The 26,900-nt window shown below is 33.8% G+C and overlaps 2 protein-coding genes across 2 annotated transcripts; one reads left to right on the top strand and one right to left on the bottom strand.

Annotated features, from left to right (window-relative positions):
• The first annotated feature begins 1,228 nt into the window (after positions 1-1,228).
• On the top strand, positions 1,229-9,363 carry ilf2 (interleukin enhancer binding factor 2). The gene is made up of 15 exons (XM_083899449.1): positions 1,229-1,333; positions 1,716-1,775; positions 2,310-2,352; positions 2,462-2,566; positions 2,662-2,739; positions 2,844-2,946; positions 3,160-3,225; positions 3,492-3,608; positions 3,748-3,826; positions 3,921-4,008; positions 8,387-8,448; positions 8,547-8,661; positions 8,749-8,839; positions 8,916-9,077; positions 9,168-9,363. The coding sequence occupies exons 1-14, from the start codon at positions 1,329-1,331 to the stop codon at positions 9,065-9,067; spliced, it is 1,164 nt and encodes a 387-aa protein (XP_083755575.1). The 5' UTR covers positions 1,229-1,328; the 3' UTR covers positions 9,068-9,077; positions 9,168-9,363.
• Positions 9,364-9,558: 195 nt separating this feature from the next.
• Positions 9,559-13,590, bottom strand: pex11b (peroxisomal biogenesis factor 11 beta). The gene is made up of 4 exons (XM_083899450.1): positions 13,416-13,590; positions 12,600-12,715; positions 12,262-12,463; positions 9,559-11,415 (listed from the first exon to the last, which is right to left on the bottom strand). The coding sequence occupies exons 1-4, from the start codon at positions 13,469-13,471 to the stop codon at positions 11,019-11,021; spliced, it is 771 nt and encodes a 256-aa protein (XP_083755576.1). The 5' UTR covers positions 13,472-13,590; the 3' UTR covers positions 9,559-11,018.
• Positions 13,591-26,900: the final 13,310 nt, after the last annotated feature.

Here is a 26,900-nt window from a genome sequence, read left to right as displayed (position 1 = left end):
TCTATTTTAAAGGGATAGTTCAGGTTTTTTTTGCAGTGTGGTTGTTTGCGGTAGTGACAGCCAGAGACACAGACACTGAAAACATGGCTATTTTGCTGTTAAACATGCATTTATGACTGGAAAATTATGGGTTTTTTTAGCCTTTAGTATACAGCAAAATCTCACTTTTTTACAACCACACTTTGAAAAAACCATGAACTGTCACGGTGACTTGTGGCATGACGTGAACACAGCATCAGTGTTAGCACTGCTGGGTCTACAGTACAGAACAGAACATTGTGCTTATGATGTGATCAATGTTATTAGCAGTGCTGATTTATTCTGCAGATGCTACGCCAACTCACACACACGTGTATTCAGAGAAATAAAACTAAGAGGATATTTTTACTTCATTATAATAATGTGTATACATTTAGTGTAAGTAGAGATAAAGGGATGCTAATTGTAAACTGACACTATACAGTTTTGCCAAGCACTTTAACCTCTTTTGCTTCAACGTATTTGACTGTAATACCCACTATAAAGATAACTCTTGGTTGAATTTATGTTAATTTATTATTATTATAAGCCATCAATACCATTGCTGGATCTCATAGCAGATTAAAACAGATGATTGCCCCAATTAAAATGCTGTGATATATGGATATACAAACAAAGGTCACAAAACCATGAATGTATCCTGTTCTTTCTGTCTGCTCTGTAAATATAGACATTATACTTTGTCATAAAGTCGCTGTAAAAAAAACCAAAAACACTTCTTTCTCATAAAATCACAAGAGTCGGGATTCAAAATAAAAATGTCAGTGTGTCACACAGTCGTCCTGCACTGGATCTGGCATGATTTACCTATAAATGACTGTATGAACGAGTGAAAAATAAAGTCAATGGTTAATGGACGTTTGTGTAAGAGCCTATGTTGTGCAGTATTTAAAAACATTTTTTTTATTATTTAAGCAAATGTAAAATTACACATTTGAAAAATGACATTAAAAAGTATGTTACCAAACCTACTCGATTACAATAACACGCATTTTCTGCATTTAATGTTACATTACACGCCGTTGTGTCTGATATAAGAACAACTTTTGATTTAACTTTTTAAGAACACGTATTTTTGGTTGTGGATCTGGGTTATTTTGGTGGCTGACTTCAGCTCCAGGGCAGCAGGTGGCAGTAGTGGTGGATTTTTGCTGCGTGTCGCGCTGCTCGTCATAGCGTCAACGAAGAAGAAAGAGCGGAAGTAGCAGCAGCTGATCACTGAGGGCTGCGGAGCGGTGAACGTTTTCTCCTCAGCTTTTCCACCTTTAACAGTCAAAACGTCTTACGTAATGAGGTATTTATCTCCACACACACAACGAATATAAAACACAGTCGTTTTATGTGCAAAAGGTTCCGTTTGTGTGACTGACTGTGAGCTCCTGTGTTAGTTCTCCAGCGCCGTGCATTGTCTGAGCGCTGGATGCTAGCTAGCTAACGTTAGCTACGTAAATTGTTTTTTACGCAATTATTTTCGCTGTAAATCGTGTTTTTTGGACATAATAGCTCAGAGAACATAGTATTTTAACACGGTGTAAGTCATTTAACAGCAGATTGACAGGGCGAATGATATTTAGATTGATGTATGGATGGATAAATGAATGAATGGACCTAGCAAGTGAGCTACATGGCTTCCATGATTGTGACATGAATTCTAAATCCTCTGTGTTTGTGTTCAGAGGAGACCGGGGAAGGGGCCGCGGAGGCCGCTTCGGGTCCCGTGGAGGTCTGGTGCAGGGGTGAGTCCAGATTCACACCGAATTATATGCTCGTTTGCAAATGAATGCATAAGTTTCACATACACAACCATTCACCAAAACACAAACCCAGAGTGCGCGAGGAAACGTACCAAGCACTATATTGAATTGTTTTATTTTTTAAACTAAAAATACAGGGAATTAAAACTGCCCAAGGCTACTAAGCTATGCATAAATAGATAAATAAGTAACCCTTCAAGTTCAACTAACCCTGTATTCAACAATGTGACCGCAGAAAGAACAAATGACATGGAATAATATCCAATATTATCAGTTTGTCCACTGCTAGTAAAGGGATCAAATAGATTTTCTAAGTGGTTACAACTAAGCTTAGAATTATAGACATTCACCATATGCAACACACATTTTCCACTTTTTGTAACCCCAACCCGCACATTCAATAATTTTATTGAATAAGCTGCTGTGGCCTGGAGCACATAAACACAGTATGTATAGCCGTATAAATATAATCTGTCTGACTAAAAACGGTCAATTCTTTCTTTGTTCCTGTTTTAGGTACCGTCCATTTGTCCCACACATCCCATTTGATTTTTATGTGGTAGGTACAAAAGTGTGAACACAGCTCCTTCTGAAGTGTTTCGTCAGCATATGTGATGGATGAGTTCATCGGCAAACGTCATCACTTTGTGTTTTTTCCTCCTCAAAAGTGCGAGATGGCGTTCCCCAGAGTAAAACCTGCGCCCGACGAGACGTCGTTCAGCGAGTGTCTGCTGAAGAGGAACCAGGACTTGAGTCCCACGCCTGCAGAACAGGTCAGTCACAGTCACACCTGCTCTCACCACACCCTTTGTTCTGGTCGCCCCATTGACTGAAATCTTGTCTTTGTCTCCTGCTTTTTGTCATCCAGTCCTCCATCTTGTCCCTGGTCACAAAGATCAATAACGTCATTGACAACCTGATCGTTGCTCCGGGCAACTTTGAAGTGGTAAGTCCTCATTTGTTATATCCCCATATTGAATGTTGATTATAAAGTATGACAACAACATGAGTGTACAAATGAATATATCCAACCCTTTTCCTCTTTCATAGCAAATTGAGGAGGTTCGTCAGGTGGGCTCTTACAAGAAGGGCACCATGACAAGTGGACACAACGTCGCTGACCTGGTCGTAATCCTCAAGATTCTCCCTACATGTGAGTGATGCTACTGGAATACTTGTTAGTCTTTTAGGCCTTTGGAAGTATTGTTACAGCAACAGTCTTCAGTTGGTTCATATACCATTGAATTATCATGTCATTATCATATTATTATGTTCTGTCTTAAGTCTGTCTGTTCTAATGTGAAGAAACCTTTACTGTCCTGTCATGTTAAATGATGATCTCTTCTTTATTTTTTTCCATTTGCAGTGGAGGCAGTTGCTGCTCTGGGCAACAAAGTCGTGGAGACCCTGCGCACACAAGACCCCAGTGAAGGTAAATATACTGTGGGACAGTTGCTCATGACAAAATGAAATTATCCAGTGGAATATGGTTCCACTTCATGGTGTCTATAGGGTCTGAAAGGTTTATAATTCAACACAATGCAATTTCAATTCTCGACTCCATTTACTTGAAAATCAATTCAGTACAATTTCAATCAGACTTCATGTGTTTACATGTGTTTTTAAAGGTCTGATTTTAGTCGGGCTAACATGGTAATTAATATTCTCTAATGTTATGTTAACATCTGATCGTTTCAGTGCTGTCCATGTTGACCAACGAGACGGGCTTTGAGATCAGCTCGGCCGATGCCACCGTCAAGATCCTCATCACCACCGTTCCTCCAAACCTGAGGAAGCTGGACCCTGAACTGCACTGTACGAGCTCACACACACACACACTGTCCACAACACACAGAAACACAACCACAATTCCTGGTTGTGGTTCTTCTTTCCTCTGCTTTGAACCATGATATGATGATATTATATTTAAGTCTAATTTGATTTTCTCCCTCAGTGGACATCAAGGTTTTGCAGAGTGCGCTTGCCGCAATCCGCCACGCTCGCTGGTTTGAGGAGAATGCATCTCAGTCCACGTAAGGAAGTCGCCACATTTTTGTTTTTGTTTAATTATCACAATAACGTGTGCCGTTTATTTAAACCGAATGCATCGTTTTGTGTCACGTTCAGGGTGAAAGTGTTGATCCGTCTGCTCAAGGACCTGAGGCAGCGTTTCCCTGGATTTGAACCTCTCACTCCCTGGATTCTGGACCTGCTGGTGAGACTTACTGCATTTTTAAGCCCGCTTTATTTTTGATGATGGCTATAAAAATGTTATTACTTTGTTTGACAAAATTTTACAGCGGATGGCAGAAAATATATTTACAGAATATATTTTTTAAAAGAACATGATCAGCTCAAATGTGTACATGTTTGTTAGGCAACAAAATATACAGTGAAAATAAGCTTTTTGAACATTTTTAGCATCTATGTCTGTCACACAAACACAACACTTCCTGTTTCAAAGTAAAAGCACCATAGCATTTCAGTTCCCTGATTCCATTCTTCCTTTTTCATAGCAACATTTCTTGTGAAATATCTCGAATTTCAAAAATTCATTAAAATTATTCCTTAAGAGGTTTGCAAATATTTTCAACTGATCCTTATTCAGGGCGATGTCAACTATTATGATGCTAAATTTCAAGTCATTCCGAGATACTTTTTGTTTTTTTGAAGAAAGTCAGCTCACTGTCAAAGTGCATCAGGGCAAATGGATCATTTCCTGATTTTCAAAAATTCATTAAAATTATTCCTTAAGAGGTTGGCAAATATTTTCAACTGATCCTTATTCAGGGCGATGTCAACTATTATGATGCTAAATTTCAAGTCATTCCGAGATACTTTTTGTTTTTTTGAAGAAAGTCAGCTCACTGTCAAAGTGCATCAGGGCAAATGGATCATTTCCTGATTTTCAAAAATTCATTAAAATTATTCCTTAAGAGGTTTGCAAATATTTTCAACTGATCCTTATTCAGGGTGATGTCAACTATTATGATGCTAAATTTCAAGTCATTCCGAGATACTTTTTGTTTTTTTGAAGAAAGTCAGCTCACTGTCAAAGTGCATCAGGGCAAATGGATCATTTCCTGATTTTCAAAAATTCATTAAAATTATTCCTTAAGAGGTTGGCAAATATTTTCAACTGATCCTTATTCAGGGCGATGTCAACTATTATGATGCAAAATTTCAAGTCATTCCGAGATACTTTTTGTTTTTTTGAAGAAAGTCAGCTCACTGTCAAAGTGCATCAGGGCAAATGGATCCTGATTTTCAAAAATTCATTAAAATTATTCCTTAAGAGGTTTGCAAATATTTTTAACGGATCCTTATTCAGGGCGATGCTGATTATTATGATGATAAATTTCAAGTAATTCTGAGATACTTTTTGTTTTTTTGAAGAAAGTCAGCTCACTGTCAAAGTGCATCAGGGCAAATGCATCATTTCCTGATTTTCAAAAATTCATTAAAATTATTCCTTAAGAGGTTTGCAAATATTTTCAACTGATCCTTATTCAGGGCGATGTCAACTATTATGATGCTAAATTTCAAGTCATTCCGAGATACTTTTTGTTTTTGTGAAGAAAGTCAGCTCACTGTCAAAGTGCATCAGGGCAAATGGATCATTTCCTGATTTTCAAAAATTCATTAAAATTATTCCTTAAGAGGTTTGCAAATATTTTTAACGGATCCTTATTCAGGGCGATGCTGATTATTATGATGATAAATTTCAAGTAATTCTGAGATACTTTTTGTTTTTTTGAAGAAAGTCAGCTCACTGTCAAAGTGCATCAGGGCAAATGGATCATTTCCTGATTTTCAAAAATTCATTAAAATTATTCCTTAAGAGGTTTGCAAATATTTTCAACTGATCCTTATTCAGGGCGATGTCAACTATTATGATGCTAAATTTCAAGTCATTCCGAGATACTTTTTGTTTTTGTGAAGAAAGTCAGCTCACTGTCAAAGTGCATCAGGGCAAATGGATCATTTCCTGATTTTCAAAAATTCATTAAAATTATTCCTTAAGAGGTTTGCAAATATTTTTAACGGATCCTTATTCAGGGCGATGCTGATTATTATGATGATAAATTTCAAGTAATTCTGAGATACTTTTTGTTTTTTTGAAGAAAGTCAGCTCACTGTCAAAGTGCATCAGGGCAAATGCATCATTTCGTGATTTTCAAAAATTCATTAAAATTATTCCTTAAGAGGTTTGCAAATATTTTCAACTGATCCTTATTCAGGGCGATGTCAACTATTATGATGCTAAATTTCAAGTCATTCCGAGATACTTTTTGTTTTTTTGAAGAAAGTCAGCTCACTGTCAAAGTGCATCAGGGCAAATGGATCATTTCCTGATTTTCAAAAATTCATTAAAATTATTCCTTAAGAGGTTGGCAAATATTTTCAACGGATCTTTGTTCAGGGCGATGCCGACTATTATGATGGTAAATTTCAAGTAATTCTGAGATACTTTTTGTTTTTTTGAAGAAAGTCAGCTCACTGTCAAAGTGCATCAGGGCAAATGGATCATTTCCTGATTTTCAAAAATTCATTAAAATTATTCCTTAAGAGGTTTGCAAATATTTTCAACTGATCCTTATTCAGGGCGATGTCAACTATTATGATGCTAAATTTCAAGTCATTCCGAGATACTTTTTGTTTTTGTGAAGAAAGTCAGCTCACTGTCAAAGTGCATCAGGGCAAATGGATCATTTCCTGATTTTCAAAAATTCATTAAAATTATTCCTTAAGAGGTTTGCAAATATTTTTAACGGATCCTTATTCAGGGCGATGCTGATTATTATGATGATAAATTTCAAGTAATTCTGAGATACTTTTTGTTTTTTTGAAGAAAGTCAGCTCACTGTCAAAGTGCATCAGGGCAAATGCATCATTTCCTGATTTTCAAAAATTCATTAAAATTATTCCTTAAGAGGTTTGCAAATATTTTCAACTGATCCTTATTCAGGGCGATGTCAACTATTATGATGCTAAATTTCAAGTCATTCCGAGATACTTTTTGTTTTTGTGAAGAAAGTCAGCTCACTGTCAAAGTGCATCAGGGCAAATGGATCATTTCCTGATTTTCAAAAATTCATTAAAATTATTCCTTAAGAGGTTTGCAAATATTTTTAACGGATCCTTATTCAGGGCGATGCTGATTATTATGATGATAAATTTCAAGTAATTCTGAGATACTTTTTGTTTTTTTGAAGAAAGTCAGCTCACTGTCAAAGTGCATCAGGGCAAATGCATCATTTCCTGATTTTCAAAAATTCATTAAAATTATTCCTTAAGAGGTTTGCAAATATTTTCAACTGATCCTTATTCAGGGCGATGTCAACTATTATGATGCTAAATTTCAAGTCATTCCGAGATACTTTTTGTTTTTGTGAAGAAAGTCAGCTCACTGTCAAAGTGCATCAGGGCAAATGGATCATTTCCTGATTTTCAAAAATTCATTAAAATTATTCCTTAAGAGGTTTGCAAATATTTTTAACGGATCCTTATTCAGGGCGATGCTGATTATTATGATGATAAATTTCAAGTAATTCTGAGATACTTTTTGTTTTTTTGAAGAAAGTCAGCTCACTGTCAAAGTGCATCAGGGCAAATGCATCATTTCGTGATTTTCAAAAATTCATTAAAATTATTCCTTAAGAGGTTTGCAAATATTTTCAACGGATCCTTGTTCAGGGCGATGTCAACTATTATGATGCTAAATTTCAAGTCATTCCGAGATACTTTTTGTTTTTGTGAAGAAAGTCAGCTCACTGTCAAAGTGCATCAGGGCAAATGGATCATTTCCTGATTTTCAAAAATTCATTAAAATTATTCCTTAAGAGGTTTGCAAATATTTTTAACGGATCCTTATTCAGGGCGATGCTGATTATTATGATGATAAATTTCAAGTAATTCTGAGATACTTTTTGTTTTTTGAAGAAAGTCAGCTCACTGTCAAAGTGCATCAGGGCAAATGGATCATTTCCTGATTTTCAAAAATTCATTAAAATTATTCCTTAAGAGGTTTGCAAATATTTTCAACGTATCTTTGTTCAGGGCGATGCCGACTATTATGATGGTAAATTTTAAGTAATTCTGAGATACTTTTTGTTTTTTTGAAGAAAGTCAGCTCACTGTCAAAGTGCATCAGGGCAAATGCATCATTTCGTGATTTTCAAAAATTCATTAAAATTATTCCTTAAGAGGTTTGCAAATATTTTCACCAGATCTTTGTTCACGGCGATGCCGACTATTATGATGGTAAATTTCAAGTCATTCTGAGATAATTTTTTTTGCTAATGAGCAGCTGCATGTCTGGTGCAGCATGATAAATCAGTGAAAAAATCAAGGATGCACACCATCAGGTCATGCTCAACCCATATCCAAGGTCTTAGGGCAATCTGACTAACGGTCAGTGAGATATGCCGTCACAGACAGACAGACGCAACTTGCTTTATAGATACATTTTGAGGCGTGTGTGAAACCAGTGAGACAAAATAGTGTCATTACACATCCCACACCAGTCCTAATGCGTTCGTACACACCACGGCCAGATATTTTGAATAAATATGTGACCCATTGTGTTGCAGGGACACTCTGCAGTGATGAATAACCCGTCCAGGCAGCCGCTGTCCCTCAATGTCGCTTACAGGTCGGTGAAATCTCACTACGCTACAGCCACTACACATTTGGACACGTGTCTCTGAACATTGTGCTGTACCTTTTTTTTGTGTGCGTGTGTTTTTGAAGGCGCTGCCTGCAGATGTTGGCCGCTGGTCTCTTCCTCCCAGGCTCGGTGGGCATCACTGACCCGTGTGAGAGCGGGAACTTCAGAGTGCACACGGTCATGACTCTGGAACAGCAGGTAATGATCCATGAGCCGTGATGATTTCACCAGATGTGTGTGTTCAACGCAAATATACTGAGGCTATGTTTGTGTGTTTGTGTGCAGGACATGGTGTGTTTCACAGCGCAGACTCTGGTCAGGGTTCTCTCTCACGGAGGATACAGGAAGATCCTCGGTCTGGAGGGCGATGCTAGCTGTAAGACTCTTTTTTTTCTCCTCACAATAGCATGTTTTTTTCTACAGTCCTCACTCATGACGTTGTGTTGTTGCAGACCTGACGACAGAGATGTCCACGTGGGACGGCGTCATCGTCACGCCCTCGGAGAAGGCCTACGAGAAACCCCCGGAGAAGAAGGAGGAGGAAGACGACGCGCTGGAGGAGGGTGGAGACGGAGAGGAGGAGAGCATGGAGACGCAGGAGTGACGAGAAACAGGTGAGGCCTTCATTACATTCTACAAACCACAACATAGACGTAGTGAAGAAGTGTCATAGCGTAACGCCTCGCGCTGCTGTGTTCCCACAGCGAGTGTCGGCCGTTGCTGAGGAAGTCGTTTGTGGACAGGAACACCAGCAGGAAGTGTTGGAACCTGGGAAACACTGATCACCTGACGTGCTCAGAGATACACGCCTCACTTTTATTGTGTTTTTTTTTCTATTTACTATGCGTTTGTTTTGTACTTTTCTCTTTGTAATAGTTAGTAAACATTTTTTTTAATTTGGCTCGAGTCTTGTGGGTTTTTTGTTGTAAATTGTGTAGAAAATGAGGATTTCAGGATGTTACAGTAATTTAATAATGAACATGACAGACTCCATTAGTTTTTAGTGCATTTTATTGTCTTTTTTAGATCACAGTAGTTCACACTGTAGTTTAGAAAATCACACATTTGTTCAAACACAGTGATGTTAAAGGGATAGTTCAGGATTTTTGAAGTGCGGTTGCATAAGTAACTGTACTTATACGTAGTGTTATACAGTGTGTTTTTTTTAGCTACTTAAGAGTAATCTTGAAAAACATACACCATATTAAGTCTACAATAGCTTAAGGAATATGTTCAATACTTAGTTTACATTGCATGTCATTTAGCAGATTAGTACAATCAGCCAGGGGTGGAGTTGAACTGAAGTTTTACAGCCTTTTCCATTAAAAAAAACCTCAACATTTTGATTCACTTTGTAAACTTTAAACTATAACATTAATAGACAAAATCTGTGTTTTTTAGCTTTCAGAGACATGGAAGCTTCTGGCCACATTTGAACTTACTGATGTGAGTTATTACCTCTTATACAACCACAAAAAATCCTGAACCATCTCTTTAGGTTTATTCTCAAAACAGTTCTTACGTGAGACACAACACTGTCTCAACTAAAGACTAAGACTGAAGAGCAGTCGTCTGATTTAACTCTACATGCTGATGTCTTTAACTGTTAGACTTGGACATGTCCCACCAGAGACGGACAAGTGCGTGGACACTTTGAGTTGTTAGCGGAACAGTAACACATTGAGATCAGTTTCCCTCCTCCCCAACACCACGTCCAGTGTCTTCACTCAGGCTAACGGTCGTCATTGTTCCACATAAAGTCGTTACAGACGCTATGGCTGTCCAACATCATGGCGGCCATTTTGTTTGGTTAAATAATATCACAGAAGGGTATAAGCAAATAAGCGATATTATGAAGATGTGTTTCGTAAGCGGCGAAAATTACTCTCTTTCCTGGATGCTTGATGTTAAAGGGATAACTCAAGTATTTAAAGTGTGGTTGTATGAAATACAGTCAATGCTAATGATTCCAGAGACAGATTGTAGCCACTTATGACTTCTGCTTATGTTCACTTATTATTTTCTTGCATTTTCTTAATTAAAACTTAGTTTGTTTCACTTTACAAAACCAAATTAAGAAATCCTCTATTTTTACTTATCATGTAGGAGTTATTGATTCGCTGCGGTTTTGAAATCCTTTGTGTTTATTTTAGCAGCAGACTTGGACGGTGGTGAGTGAATGGCGACAAACCAAAGTCTAACAGCGAGACAACAGATTCAACATATTTTCAAGGTTTTTAAAGTGGTTAAAAGGTCTTAGTGCTAACTATGTGTCAGACTCGTTTATACAACCACACTTCAAAAACCACGCTATTTAAGTTTCCCTCTAACCTTCTGGGAGACGATGATGTATCATGATGGGACGACGGCGAGCAGAGCTGCTGCTGATGCTCAGTGATGAAGTCAAAGAAACTCCAGTGTTCGCTCATGTTAAACGTTACCTGTAAAGTCTTCAGATGTCCTGCTTCCATATCACAAACTTTCACCTCACAGCCTGATGATCAGTCTCTGTGATCTGCTCCACTGTTCGTCTCCACTCCAAGTGTCTGACGGTTTCACGGCTTGAGTTTGAGCCAGGGATGAATCATGGTCAGGATGGACAGGACGGAGGAGGCCAGGCCACAGGCCCCGACGAAGCCCGACCCCGTGGGGTAAATCCCCAGTCGGTCCAGAGGGATGAAGATATCGCAGCTGTTCTTCAGCAGGTCCAGGAGCAGCGGCGGGTTGCTGTACAGCACCGTCACCAGCAGGTGCAGCTGTCTGCGCAGCCACACCGACACGAAGGGCAGCGCCGCGGTGACCGCAGTGGAGGGAGAGGTCAGTTCCTCCTCGGACATGGTGGTGGTGCTGGGCGAGGATTTGGTGGCTCTGTAACGCGCTTCTGACTCCATGAGGAGTCGCAGCTCGTAGACGTCGCGAGTCAGGTTGAGGATGAGGGCGAAGAGGTAATACCTGTGAAGAGGAGAGGAGAGGAACTGAGGCTCTGAACCCGTCATCAGACTCTGGTTAATGAGGTAAAAACTAGGTCTAAATCTGCTCAGAAGCGTGAATATGACATTTCTGTATGCAGTTTCTTGTTGCACCAGAAGAACCAGTTATACCATACATTATCTCTGTGATCTGCATTTTGTGTCTGTCCTGCAGTGCACCAAAATTGGACAAAAAAAGTCATAGCATAGTATGTTGTCCAAAATTTTACAAAGAAGAATTGACAAATTTTGTTGTCCAAAATTTTACAAAAAAGGCATAGTATGTCATCCAAAATGTGATTTTTTTTTTGTCCAAAATTTGACAAAAAAGTCCTAGTATGTCTTCAAACATGTGACCATTTTTGTTGAAAAAAAAAAGTTTGTCCAAAATTTGACAGTTTTTGTTGGAAAAAATTTTTGGGCCAAAATTTTACAAAAAAGTCAGAATACTGTCATTCAAAATTTGACATTTTTGTTGAAAATTAATGTTTGTCCAAAATTTGACAAAAAGTCATAGTATAGTATGTCGTCCAAAATTTGAACATTTTTGTTGATGTTTTTTTTTGTTGAAAAAAATTGACAGAAAAGTCATAGTGTAGTATGTCCAAAATGTGACCTTTTTTTTGTCCAAAATTTGACAAAAAAGTCACACTTTAGTATAGATTGAAGCAGAAATCACTATGAATCAAATTGTTTTGAATCAAATCGATTTTGAATCAAATTTTTGCCCCCAAAATTTAAATGGAATGGTGAGATAATAAAAGATTCCCACCCCTATTAATAAGTAATACGTGTAATTGTCTGTTGCAGAGAGAAACAGGACGCTCACCTGAAAGACCTCTGACTCCACTTGTGCTGGTCCAGTTTGGAGATGAGGCCTGTTTTCCCGGCCCAGAGGACGTTGTCACAGGCGAAGTACATGGCTCTGTTGAGATGGCTGATGGTCAGGCAGAGCCTCAGCACGCTGTCAGACAGGTGTATGGCTCTCTTGGCGGCTTCGAGCGCCTCCACCGAGTTCCCCAGACGCATCACTGCGGGACACGGACACACACACACACACACACACACACACACACACACACACACACACACACACACACACACACACACACACATCAGTGACACTTCTTCTTCAGTTTTAAGTCACAGTGCGTCCGTTTCACTCACACTTCCTCGTCAGACTCATGTGCGCCTCCAGCTGACTGACGGTTTTCCTGAGTTCGGCTGCTGCGCCGCCCTTCTGCAGTGTGTAGCCCAGCAGAGTGCAGGCGTACTGAGCTGCCCTGCAAAACGGTCCCGGAGAAGATTTAAAATCATCACACGTACAGGAAGTAAGTGACTAATCCAGGGGTCTCAAAAAAGTCAAAACTTAATAACATTTAAAACAATATTTCACATCTTTTCACTTCAAAAGTGTTTGTTTTGATATGGAACGATAAATAGTTCACAGTTTTTAAGCCCCAAATATCTAATATGTTAACATTTACATTCATTTTACCTCTATTTAAATGTTTTTATTTTGCATTTTTATATCATTAAAGCTGCTATAGTAGTGTATTTATCTTTCTTTTTCAAAACACTATGAAAATGCTATATAGATAAACAGAAATAACCCATTATAACTTGATATAAAGTGGCAATTATGAGATTAAGAAAGTGTTCCCAAATCTCAAATGTCTTGTTTTGTCCACAAGCTAATATTTATATTTAGTTTTAAAAATGTCTATGTTATATGGAGCAAAAAAAACAACAATATATTCACATTTCAGATTTAAATAGTTTTTTTAAAAAGTACACCAACCACTTAGTTAATAATTGTTTTTTTCTGTAGTCTACATGATGCTAATGTTAATCCTGTAAGTCGATGAAGTTGTTATTAGTTGCTATGACAACCACAGAGTCCAGCCTGAGGTCACTTATGATGACAGGTGACAGTTGTGACATCATAACTTCACCACATTCACTCACTCGGCGTCACTTTACCTGAAGAGTCGCTCTTTGCCTTGACTCTGCGCTGAGAAGCGGAGCCACGAGTCCATAGCTGCTGCTCGGTGGTTAACGATAACTAACAGTTAACTTGCTCTTAACTAGGTGTTGAACAGGAGAATGTTGGCGCAGTTAGCAGCAGCAGCTAATGCTAAACCGAGCTGGAGACGCAAGTCCGTCCACCAGATGAGAGGGATTTCCGCTTCCGCCTTGTCGTCGTACTTCTTCTTCGTTTAGTGACCAGGCGAGAACGTGGACAACGTGACGAGGCGCCACCTGCTGTACGGAGGCAGGTGCAACAGCATCATCTTCTCGTTTCCCCGTCTTGAAAAACGAACAAAACCTCCAAACTGAGAACCACATTCCACACAAACGACGCACGTTAAGATTTACTTTGAGGTAAATTAATGAATTTTGTTGTTGTTTCATACCCAATTGTTCGAGAAACACTTAATGGATTTTGATGGGAGTGTTATATGAAGTATGTTTGTATGGAAGTGTATTGTATTTACCGAAAATCATTTCTTTGTTCTTTTTTTGGGGTCTGTTCTTGAGATTTCTTGTTTTTTATTTCATGTTCATACTGCGAGAAGTGTCCTAGTATGTCCACTTAAACTGTCCAAGAATAAATTCATCATGAACGTCATAAAAAATCTAGTTTCTTGGTGTGTTTTTCTTTTTGTACAACTGAAACAGAAACCAAACCATTTTGACCAAGTTTAGTACGTAGTCCAAAATGTATTTTTGTCCAAAATTAGACAAGAACATCAACACTATACTGTTGTCCAAAATTCTTTGGAAACAGTTTTTTGGTGCAAAAATTAACAAAAACATCATACTATACTATGTCGTCCAAAATCTGACCATTTTTTTTTTAATGATTTTTTTGGTCCAAAACTTGACTAAAAGGTCATACTACACTATGTAGAATGTCATACTATACTATGTCGTCCAAAATGTGACAATTTTTTGAAAAAAAAATTTATCCAAAATTTGACAAAAACGACATACTATACTATGTCGTCCAAAATCCCACAATTTTTTTGAAAAACATTTTTTTGGTCCAAAACTTGACAAAAACGTCATACTATACTATGTAGTATGTCATACTATACTATGTCGTCCAAAATGTGTCCATTTTTTGAAAGAAAAATGTGGTCCAAAATTTGACAAAAACGACATACTATACTATGTCGTCCAAAATCTGACCATTTTTTTGAAAAATATTTTTTTGGTCCAAAACTTGACTAAAAGGTCATACTACACTATGTAGAATGTCATACTATACTATGTCGTCCAAAATGTGACCATTTTTTGAAAAAAAAATTTATCCAAAATTTGACAAAAACGACATACTATACTATGTCGTCCAAAATCCCACAATTTTTTTGAAAAACATTTTTTTGGTCCAAAACTTGACAAAAACGTCATACTATACTATGTAGTATGTCATACTATACTATGTCGTCCAAAATGTGTCCATTTTTTGAAAGAAAAATGTGGTCCAAAATTTGACAAAAACGACATACTATACTATGTCGTCCAAAATCTGACCATTTTTTTGAAAAATATTTTTTTGGTCCAAAACTTGACCAGAAGGTGATACTACACTATGTAGAATGTCATACTATACTATGTCGTCCAAAATGTGACAATTTTTTGAAAAAAAACTGGGTCCAAAATTTGACAAAAACTACATACTATACTATGTCGTCCAAAATCTGACAATTTTTTTGAAAAACATTTTTTTGGTCCAAAACTTGACAAAAACGTCAGACTATACTATGTAGTACGTCATACTATACTATGTCGTCCAAAATGTGACCATTTTTTGAAAAAAAATTTTATCCAAAATTTGACAAAAACGACATACTATACTATGTCGTCCAAAATCCCACAATTTTTTTGAAAAACATTTTTTTGGTCCAAAACTTGACAAAAACGTCATACTATACTATGTAGTATGTCATACTATACTATGTCGTCCAAAATGTGTCCATTTTTTGAAAGAAAAATGTGGTCCAAAATTTGACAAAAACGACATACTATACTATGTCGTCCAAAATCTGACCATTTTTTTGAAAAATATTTTTTTGGTCCAAAACTTGACTAAAAGGTCATACTACACTATGTAGAATGTCATACTATACTATGTCGTCCAAAATGTGTCCATTTTTTGAAAGAAAAATGTGGTCCAAAATTTGACAAAAACGACATACTATACTATGTCGTCCAAAATCTGACCATTTTTTTGAAAAATATTTTTTTGGTCCAAAACTTGACTAAAAGGTCATACTACACTATGTAGAATGTCATACTATACTATGTCGTCCAAAATGTGACCATTTTTTGAAAAAAAATTTTATCCAAAATTTGACAAAAACGACATACTATACTATGTCGTCCAAAATCCCACAATTTTTTTGAAAAACATTTTTTTGGTCCAAAACTTGACAAAAACGTCATACTATACTATGTAGTATGTCATACTATACTATGTCGTCCAAAATGTGTCCATTTTTTGAAAGAAAAATGTGGTCCAAAATTTGACAAAAACGACATACTATACTATGTCGTCCAAAATCTGACCATTTTTTTGAAAAATATTTTTTTGGTCCAAAACTTGACCAGAAGGTGATACTACACTATGTAGAATGTCATACTATACTATGTCGTCCAAAATGTGACAATTTTTTGAAAAAAAACTGGGTCCAAAATTTGACAAAAACTACATACTATACTATGTCGTCCAAAATCTGACAATTTTTTTGAAAAACATTTTTTTGGTCCAAAACTTGACAAAAACGTCAGACTATACTATGTAGTACGTCATACTATACTATGTCGTCCAAAATGTGACCATTTTTTGAAAAAAAAATTTATCCAAAATTTGACAAAAACGACATACTATACTATGTCGTCCAAAATCCCACAATTTTTTTGAAAAACATTTTTTTGGTCCAAAACTTGACAAAAACGTCATACTATACTATGTAGTATGTCATACTATACTATGTCGTCCAAAATGTGTCCATTTTTTGAAAGAAAAATGTGGTCCAAAATTTGACAAAAACGACATACTATACTATGTCGTCCAAAATCTGACCATTTTTTTGAAAAATATTTTTTTGGTCCAAAACTTGACTAAAAGGTCATACTACACTATGTAGAATGTCATACTATACTATGTCGTCCAAAATGTGACCATTTTTTGAAAAAAAAATTTATCCAAAATTTGACAAAAACGACATACTATACTATGTCGTCCAAAATCCCACAATTTTTTTGAAAAACATTTTTTTGGTCCAAAACTTGACAAAAACGTCATACTATACTATGTAGTATGTCATACTATACTATGTCGTCCAAAATGTGTCCATTTTTTGAAAGAAAAATGTGGTCCAAAATTTGACAAAAACGACATACTATACTATGTCGTCCAAAATCTGACCATTTTTTTGAAAAATATTTTTTTGGTCCAAAACTTGACCAGAAGGTGATACTACACTATGTAGAATGTCATACTATACTATGTCGTCCAAAATGTGACAATTTTTTGAAAAAAAACTGGGTCCAAAATTTGACAAAAACTACATACTTTACTATGTCGTCCAAAATCTGACAATTTTTTTGAAAAACATTTTTTTGCTCCAAAACTTGACAAAAACGTCATACTATACTATGTAGTACGTCATACTATACTATGTCGTCCAAAATGTGACCATTTTTTGAAAGAAAAATTTGGTCCAAAACTTGACAAAAACGTCATACTATACTATGTAGTACGTCATACTATACTATGTCGTCCAAAACGTGACATTTTTTTGAAAAAAAAAATTGATCCAAATTTTGACAAAAACGACATACAATACTATGTCGTCCAAAATCTGACAACTTTTTTGAAAAACATTTTTTTGGTCCAAAACTTGACAAAAACGTCATACTATACTATGTAGTACGTTATACTATACTATATCGTCCAGAATATGACAATTATTTGAAGAATTTTTTTTTATCCAAAATTTGACAAAAACGACATACTATACTATGTCGTCCAAAATCTGAAATTTTTTTGAAAACATTTTTTTGGTCCAAAACTTGACAAAAACGTCATACTATACTATGTAGTACGTCATACTATACTATGTCGTCCAAAACGTGACAATTTTTTGAAAAAAAAAATTGATCCAAAATTTGACAAAAACGACATACTATACTATGTCGTCCAAAATCTGACAACTTTTTTGAAAAACATTTTTTTGGTCCAAAACCTGACAGAAACGTCATACTATACTATGTAGTACGTCATACTATACTATATCGTCCAGAATATGACAATTTTTTGTAAAAAAATTTTTATCCAAAATTTGACAAAAAAGACATACTATACTATGTCGTCCAAAATCTGACAACTTTTTTGAAAAACATTTTTTTGGTCCAAAACTTGACAAAAACGTCATACTATACTATGTAGTACGTTATACTATACTATATCGTCCAGAATATGACAATTATTTGAAGAAAATTTTTTTATCCAAAATTTGACAAAAACGACATACTATACTATGTCGTCCAAAATCTGAAATGTTTTGAAAAACTTTTTTTGGTCCAAAACTTGACAAAAACGTCATACTATACTATGTAGTACGTCATACTATACTATGTCGTCCAGAATATGACAATTATTTGAATAAATTTTTTTATCCATATTTGACAAAAACGACATACTATACTATGTCGTCCAAAATCCGACAATTTTTCTGAAAAACATTTTTTTGGTCCAAAACTTGACAAAAACGTCATACTATACTATGAAGTACGTCATACTATACTATGTCGTCCAAAATGTGTCAATATTTTGAAAGAAAAATGTGGTCCAAAATTTGACAAAAACGACATACTATACTATGTCGTCCAAAATCTGACAACTTTTTTGAAAAACATTTTTTTGGTCCAAAACTTGACAAAAACGTCATACTATACTATGTAGTACGTTATACTATACTATATCGTCCAGAATATTACAATTATTTGAAGAAAATATTTTATCCAAAGTTTGACAAAAACGACATACTATACTATGTCGTCCAAACTCTGACCATTTTTTTGAAAAACATTTTTTTGGTCCAAAACTTGACAAAAACGTCATACTATACTATGTAGTACGTCATACTATACTATGTCGTCCAAAATGTGTCAATATTTTGAAAGAAAAATGTGGTCCAAAATTTGACAAAAACGACATACTTTACTATGTCGTCCAAAATCTGACAACTTTTTTGAAAAACATTTTTTTGGTCCAAAACTTGACAAAAACGTCATACTATACTATGTAGTACATCATACTATACTATATCGTCCAGAATATTACAATTATTTGAAGAAAATATTTTATCCAAAATTTGACAAAAACGACATACTATACTATGTCGTCCAAACTCTGACCATTTTTTTGAAAAACATTTTTTTGGTCCAAAACTTGACAAAAACGTCATACTATACTATGTAGTACGTCATACTATACTATGTCGTCCAAAATGTGTCCATTTTTTGAAAGAAAAATGTGGTCCAAAATTTGACAAAAACGACATACTATACTATGTCGTCCAAAATCTGAAATGTTTTTGAAAAACATTTTTTTGGTCCAAAACCTGACAAAAACGTCATACTATACTATGTAGTACGTCATACTATACTATGTCGTCCAAAATGTGACCATTTTTTGAAAAAAAAAATTGGTCCAAAATTTGACAAAAACGACATACAATACTATGTCGTCCAAAATCTGACAACTTTTTTTAAAAACATTTTTTTGGTCCAAAACTTGACAAAAACGTCATACTATACTATGTAGTACGTCATACTATACTATATCGTCTATAATATTACAATTATTTGAAGAAAATATTTTATCCAAAATTTGACAAAAACGACATACTATACTATGTCGTCCAAACTCTGACCATTTTTTTGAAAAACATTTTTTTGGTCCAAAACTTGACAAAAACGTCATACTATACTATGTAGTACGTCATACTATACTATGTCGTCCAAAATGTGTCAATATTTTGAAAGAAAAATGTGGTCCAAAATTTGACAAAAACGACATACTTTACTATGTCGTCCAAAATCTGACAACTTTTTTGAAAAACATTTTTTTGGTCCAAAACTTGACAAAAACGTCATACTATACTATGTAGTACATCATACTATACTATATCGTCCAGAATATTACAATTATTTGAAGAAAATATTTTATCCAAAATTTGACAAAAACGACATACTATACTATGTCGTCCAAACTCTGACCATTTTTTTGAAAAACATTTTTTTGGTCCAAAACTTGACAAAAACGTCATACTATACTATGTAGTACGTCATACTATACTATGTCGTCCAAAATGTGTCCATTTTTTGAAAGAAAAATGTGGTCCAAAATTTGACAAAAACGACATACTATACTATGTCGTCCAAAATCTGAAATGTTTTTGAAAAACATTTTTTTGGTCCAAAACCTGACAAAAACGTCATACTATACTATGTAGTACGTCATACTATACTATGTCGTCCAAAATGTGACCATTTTTTGAAAAAAAAAATTGGTCCAAAATTTGACAAAAACGACATACAATACTATGTCGTCCAAAATCTGACAACTTTTTTTAAAAACATTTTTTTGGTCCAAAACTTGACAAAAACGTCATACTATACTATGTAGTACGTCATACTATACTATATCGTCTAGAATATGACAATTTTTTTGAAAAACATTTTTTTGGTCCAAAACTTGACAAAAACGTCATACTATACTATGTAGTATGTCATACTATACTATGTCGTCCAAAATGTGTCCATTTTTTGAAAGAAAAATGTGGTCCAAAATTTGACAAAAAGGACATACTATACTATGTCGTCCAAAATCTGAAATGTTTTTGAAAAACATTTTTTTGGTGCAAAACCTGACAAAAACGTCATACAATACGATGTAGTACGTCATACTATACTATGTCGTCCAAAATGTGACCATTTTTTGAAAGAAAAATTTGGTCCAAAATTTGACAAAAACGACATACTATACTATGTCGTCCAAAATCTGAAAATTTTTGAAAAACATTTTTTTGGTCCAAAACTTGACAAAAACGTCATACTATACTATGTAGTATGTCATACTATACTATGTCGTCCAAAATGTGTCCATTTTTTGAAAGAAAAATGTGGTCCAAAATTTGACAAAAAGGACATGCTATACCAGGGGTCACCAACGTGGTGCCCGCGGGCACCTGGTAGCCCGCAGGCGGCCAATACGGTGCCCGCGGGCTCACTTCACTTCACCTCACTTGCATGTAGCCGTATGATCGCTCAGTAAAATATCTTTGATATTGTTTATAAAAACTGGTAATCGTTAGGAGTAAGCACTGGAATGAATGTGTATGCAGTTGAATGCATAATATTAATCATTTAAATGGTAAACAAAAAAAAAATGTTAATGTGGTAGCCCTCCATATTATTCTTTACCCTTAAGGAAGCTCTCATCTCAAAAAGGTTGGTGACCCCTGTGCTATACTATGTCGTCCAAAATCTGAAATGTTTTTGAAAAACATTTTTTTGGTCCAAAACCTGACAAAAAAGACATACTATACTATGCAGTACGTCATACTATACTATATCGTCCAGAATATGACAATTATTTGAAAAAAAATTTGTATCCAAAATTTGACAAAAACGACATACAATACTATGTCATCCAAAATCAGACAATTTTTTTGAAAAACATTTTTTTGGTCCAAAACTTGACAAAAACGTCATACTATACTATGTAGTACGCCATACTATACTATATCGTCCAGAATATGACAATTATTTGAAAAAAAAATTTTATCCAAAATTTGACAAAAACGACATACTATACTATGTCGTCCAAAATCTGAAATGTTTTTGAAAAACATTTTTTTGGTCCAAAACCTGACTAAAAAGTCATACTATACTATGTAGTACGTCATACTATACTATATCGTCCAGAATATGACAATTATTTGAAAAAAAAAAATGTATCCAAAATTTGACAAAAACGACATACTATACTATGTCGTCCAAAATCAGACAATTTTTTTGAAAAACATTTTTTTGGTCCAAAACTTGACAAAAATGTCATACTATACTATGTAGTATGTCATACTATACTATGTCGTCCAAAATGTGTCCATTTTTTGAAAGAAAAATGTGGTCCAAAATTTGACAAAAAGGACATACTATACTATGTCGTCCAAAATCTGAAATGTTTTTGAAAAACATTTTTTTGGTGCAAAACCTGACAAAAACGTCATACAATACGATGTAGTACGTCATACTATACTATGTCGTCCAAAATGTGACCATTTTTTGAAAGAAAAATTTGGTCCAAAATTTGACAAAAACGACATACTATACTATGTCGTCCAAAATCTGAAATGTTTTTGAAAAACATTTTTTTGGTCCAAAACTTGACAAAAACGTCATACTATACTATGTAGTATGTCATACTATACTATGTCGTCCAAAATGTGTCCATTTTTTGAAAGAAAAATGTGGTCCAAAATTTGACAAAAAGGACATGCTATACTATGTCGTCCAAAATCTGAAATGTTTTTGAAAAACATTTTTTTGGTCCAAAACCTGACAAAAAAGTCATACTATACTATGCAGTACGTCATACTATCCTATATCGTCCAGAATATGACAATTATTTGAAAAAAAAATTTTATCCAAAATTTGACAAAAACGACATACAATACTATGTCATCCAAAATCAGACAATGTTTTTGAAAAACATTTTTTTGGTCCAAAACTTGACAAAAACGTCATACTATACTATGTAGTACGCCATACTATACTATATCGTCCAGAATATGACAATTATTTGAAAAAAAATTTTTATCCAAAATTTGACAAAAACGACATACTATACTATGTCGTCCAAAATCTGAAATGTTTTTGAAAAACATTTTTTTGGTCCAAAACCTGACTAAAAAGTCATACTATACTATGTAGTACGTCATACAATACTATATCGTCCAGAATATGACAATTATTTGAAAAAAAAAAATGTATACAAAATTTGACAAAAACGACATACTATACTATGTCGTCCAAAATCAGACAATTTTTTTGAAAAACATTTTTTTGGTCCAAAACTTGACAAAAATGTCATACTATACTATGTAGTACGTCATACTATACTATATCGTCCAGAATATGACAATTAGTTGAAAAAAAATTTTTATCCAAAATTTGACAAAAACGACATACTATACTATGTCGTCCAAAATCTGAAATTTTTTTGAAAAACATTTTTTTGGTCCAAAACCTGACTAAAAAGTCATACTATACTATGTAGTACGTCATACCATACTATATCGTCCAGAATATGACAATTATTTGAAAAAAAAAATGTATCCAAAATTTGACAAAAACGACATACTATAATATGTCGTCCAAAATCAGACAATTTTTTTGAAAAACATTTTTTTGGTCCAAAACTTGACAAAAACGTCATACTATACTATGTAGTACGTCATACTATACTATATCGTCCAGAATATGACAATTATTTTAAAAAACAATTTTATCCAAAATTTGACAAAAACGACATACTATACTATGTCGTCCAAAATCCGACAATTTTTTTGAAAAACATTTTTTTTGGTCCAAAACTTGACAAAAAACGTCATACTATACTATGTAGTATGTCATACTATACTATGTCGTCCAAAATGTGTCCATTTTTTGAAAGAAAAATGTGGTCCAAAATTTGACAAAAACGACATACTATACTATGTCGTCCAAAATCTGAAATGTTTTTGAAAAACATTTTTTTGGTCCAAAACCTGACAAAAAAGTCATACTATACTATGCAGTACGTCATACTATACTATATTGTCCAGAATATGACAATTATTTGAAAAAAAAAATGTATCCAAAATTTGACAAAAACGACATACTATAATATGTCGTCCAAAATCAGACAATTTTTTTGAAAAACATTTTTTTGGTCCAAAACTTGACAAAAACGTCATACTATACTATGTAGTACGTCATACTATACTATGTCGTCCAGAATATGACAATTATTTGAAAAAAAGTTTTTTATCCAAAATTTGACAAAAACGACATACTATACTATGTCGTCCAAAATCCCACAATTTTTTTGAAAAACATTTTTTTGGTCCAAAACTTGACAAAAACGTCATACTATACTATGTAGTACGTCATACTATACTATGTCGTCCAAAATGTGTCCATTTTTTGAAAGAAAAATGTGGTCCAAAATTTGACAAAAACGACATACTATACTATGTCGTCCAAAATCTGAAATGTTTTTGAAAAACATTTTTTTGGTCCAAAACCTGACGAAAAAGTCATACTATACTATGCAGAACGTCATACTATACTATATCGTCCAGAATATGACAATTATTTGAAAAAAAAAATTTATCCAAAATTTGACATAAAAGACATACAATACTATGTCGTCCAAAATCAGACAATTTTTTTGAAAAACATTTTTTTGGTCCAAAACTTGACAAAAACGTCATACTATACTATGTAGTACGTCATACTATACTATATCGTCCAGAATATGACAATTATTTAAAAAAAAACTTTTTATCCAAAATTTGACAAAAACGACATACTATACTATGTCGTCCAAAATCTGACAATTTTTTTGAAAAACATTTTTTTGGTCCAAAACTTGACAAAAACGTCATACTATACTATGTAGTATGTCATACTATACTATGTCGTCCAGAATATGACAATTATTTGAAAAAAAAAATGTATCCAAAATTTGACAAAAACGACATACTATACTATGTCGTCCAAAATCAGACAATTTTTTTGAAAAACATTTTTTTGGTCCAAAACTTGACAAAAACGTCAAACTATACTATGTAGTACGTCATACTATACTATATCGTCCAGAATATGACAATTATTTGAAAAAAAATTTTTATCCAAAATTTGACAAAAACGATATACTATACTATGTCGTCCAAAATCCGACAATTTTTTGGAAAAACATTTTTTTGGTCCAAAACTTGACAAAAACGTCATGCTATACTATGTAGTACATCATACTATACTATATCGTCCAGAATATTACAATTATTTGAAGAAAATTTTTTATCCAAAATTTGACAAAAACGACATATAATACTATGTCGTCCAAAATCTGACCATTTTTTTGAAAAACATTTTTTTGGTCCAAAACTTGACAAAAACGTCATACTATACTATGTAGTACGTCATACTATACTATATTGTCCAGAATATGACAATTATTTGAAAAAAAATTTTTATCCAAAATTTGACAAAAACGACATACTATACTATGTCGTCCAAAATCTGAAATGTTTTTGAAAAACATTTTTTTGGTCCAAAACTTGACAAAAAACGTCATACTATACTATGTAGTACGTCATACTATACTATATTGTCCAGAATATGACAATTATTTGAAAAAAAAATTTTGTCCAAAATTTGACAAAAACGACATACTATACTATGTCGTCCAAAATCCCACAATTTTTTTGAAAAAAAAATTTTTGGTCCAAAACTTGACAAAAACGTCATACTATACTATGTAGTACGTCATACTATACTATATCGTCCAGAATATGACAATTATTTAAAAAAAAATTTTATCCAAAATTTGACAAAAACGTCATACTATACTATGTAGTATGTCATACTATACTATGTCGTCCAAAATGTGTCCATTTTTTGAAAGAAAAATGTGGTCCAAAATTTGACAAAAACGACATACTATACTATGTCGTCCAAAATCTGAAATGTTTTTGAAAAACATTTTTTTGCTCCAAAACCTGACTAAAAAGTCATACTATACTATGAAGTACATCATACTATTCTATATCTTCCAGAATATGACAATTATTTGAAAAAAAAAATGTATCCAAAATTTGACAAAAACGACATACTATACTATGTCGTCCAAAATCAGACAATTTTTTTGAAAAACATTTTTTTGGTCCAAAACTTGACAAAAACGTCATACTACACTATGTAGTATGTCATACTATACTATGTCGTCCAAAATGTGTCCATTTTTTGAAAGAAAAATGTGGTCCAAAATTTGACAAAAACGACATACTATACTATGTCATCCAAAATCTGAAATGTTTTTGAAAAACATTTTTTGGTCCAAAACTTGACAAAAACGTCATACTATACTATGTAGTACGTCATACTATACTATATCGTCCAGAATATGACAATTATTTGAAAAAAAATTTTTATCCAAAATTTGACATAAACGACATACAATACTATGTCGTCCAAAATCATCAATTTTTTTGAAAAACATTTTTTTGGTCCAAAACTTGACAAAAACGTCATACTATACTATGTAGTACGTCATACTATACTATATCGTCCAGAATATTACAGTTATTTAAAAAAAAAATTTTATTTAAAATTTGACAAAAACGTCATACTATACTATGTAGTATGTCATACTATACTATGTCGTCCAAAATGTGTCCATTTTTTGAAAGAAAAATGTGGTCCAAAATTTGACAAAAACGACATACTATACTATGTCGTCCAAAATCTGAAATGTTTTTGAAAAACATTTTTTTGCTCCAAAACCTGACTAAAAAGTCATACTATACTATGAAGTACGTCATACTATTCTATATCGTCCAGAATATGACAATTATTTGAAAAAAAAAATGTATCCAAAATTTGACAAAAACGACATACTATACTATGTCGTCCAAAATCAGACAATTTTTTTGAAAAACATTTTTTTGGTCCAAAACTTGACAAAAACGTCATACTATACTATGTAGTATGTCATACTATACTATGTCGTCCAAAATGTGTCCATTTTTTGAAAGAAAAATGTGGTCCAAAATTTGACAAAAACGACATACTATACTATGTCGTCCAAAATCTGAAATGTTTTTGAAAAACATTTTTTTGGTCCAAAACCTGACTAAAAAGTCATACTATACTATGTAGTACGTCATACTATACTATATCGTCCAGAATATGACAATTATTTGAAAAAAAAAATGTATCCAAAATTTGACAAAAACGACATACTATACTATGTCGTCCAAAATCAGACAATTTTTTTGAAAAACATTTTTTTGGTCCAAAACTTGACAAAAACGTCATACTATACTATGTAGTACGTCATACTATACTATATCGTCCAGAATATGACAATTATTTGAAGAAAAAAATTTTATCCAAAATTTGACAAAAACGACATACTATACTATGTCGTCCAAAATATGACCATTTTTTTGAAAAACATTTTTTTGGTCCAAAACTTGACAAAAACGTCATACTATACTATGTAGTACATCATACTATACTATATCGTCCAGAATATTACAATTATTTGAAGAAAAGTTTTTTATCCAAAATTTGACAAAAACGACATATAATACTATGTCGTCCAAAATCTGACCATTT

Source organism: Microchirus variegatus (genome assembly GCF_963457635.1).
Source record: "Microchirus variegatus genome assembly, chromosome: 13".
NCBI classification, from domain to species: Eukaryota; Metazoa; Chordata; class Actinopteri; order Pleuronectiformes; family Soleidae; genus Microchirus; species Microchirus variegatus.
The sequence above is the reverse complement of the archived record's forward strand: the minus strand, read 5'-3'. Positions and strand labels throughout refer to the sequence as shown.

What these genes read in the sequence shown, in the direction of transcription:
- ilf2 (XM_083899449.1), top strand. An exon ending in GAGAATGCATCTCAGTCCAC is followed by an intron (nt 3,827 to 3,920) that starts GTAAGGAAGTCG and finishes TGTCACGTTCAG; the next exon opens with GGTGAAAGTGTTGATCCGTC. An exon ending in TCATGACTCTGGAACAGCAG is followed by an intron (nt 8,662 to 8,748) that starts GTAATGATCCAT and finishes GTTTGTGTGCAG; the next exon opens with GACATGGTGTGTTTCACAGC.
- pex11b (XM_083899450.1), bottom strand. Translation starts at nt 13,471, where the DNA reads ATGGACTCGTGGCTCCGCTTCTCAGCGCAGAGTCAAGGCAAAGAGCGA. An exon ending in CATGAGTCTGACGAGGAAGT is followed by an intron (nt 12,464 to 12,599) that starts GTGAGTGAAACG and finishes CGTGTCCCGCAG; the next exon opens with TGATGCGTCTGGGGAACTCG. An exon ending in TGGAGTCAGAGGTCTTTCAG is followed by an intron (nt 11,416 to 12,261) that starts GTGAGCGTCCTG and finishes TCCTCTTCACAG; the next exon opens with GTATTACCTCTTCGCCCTCA.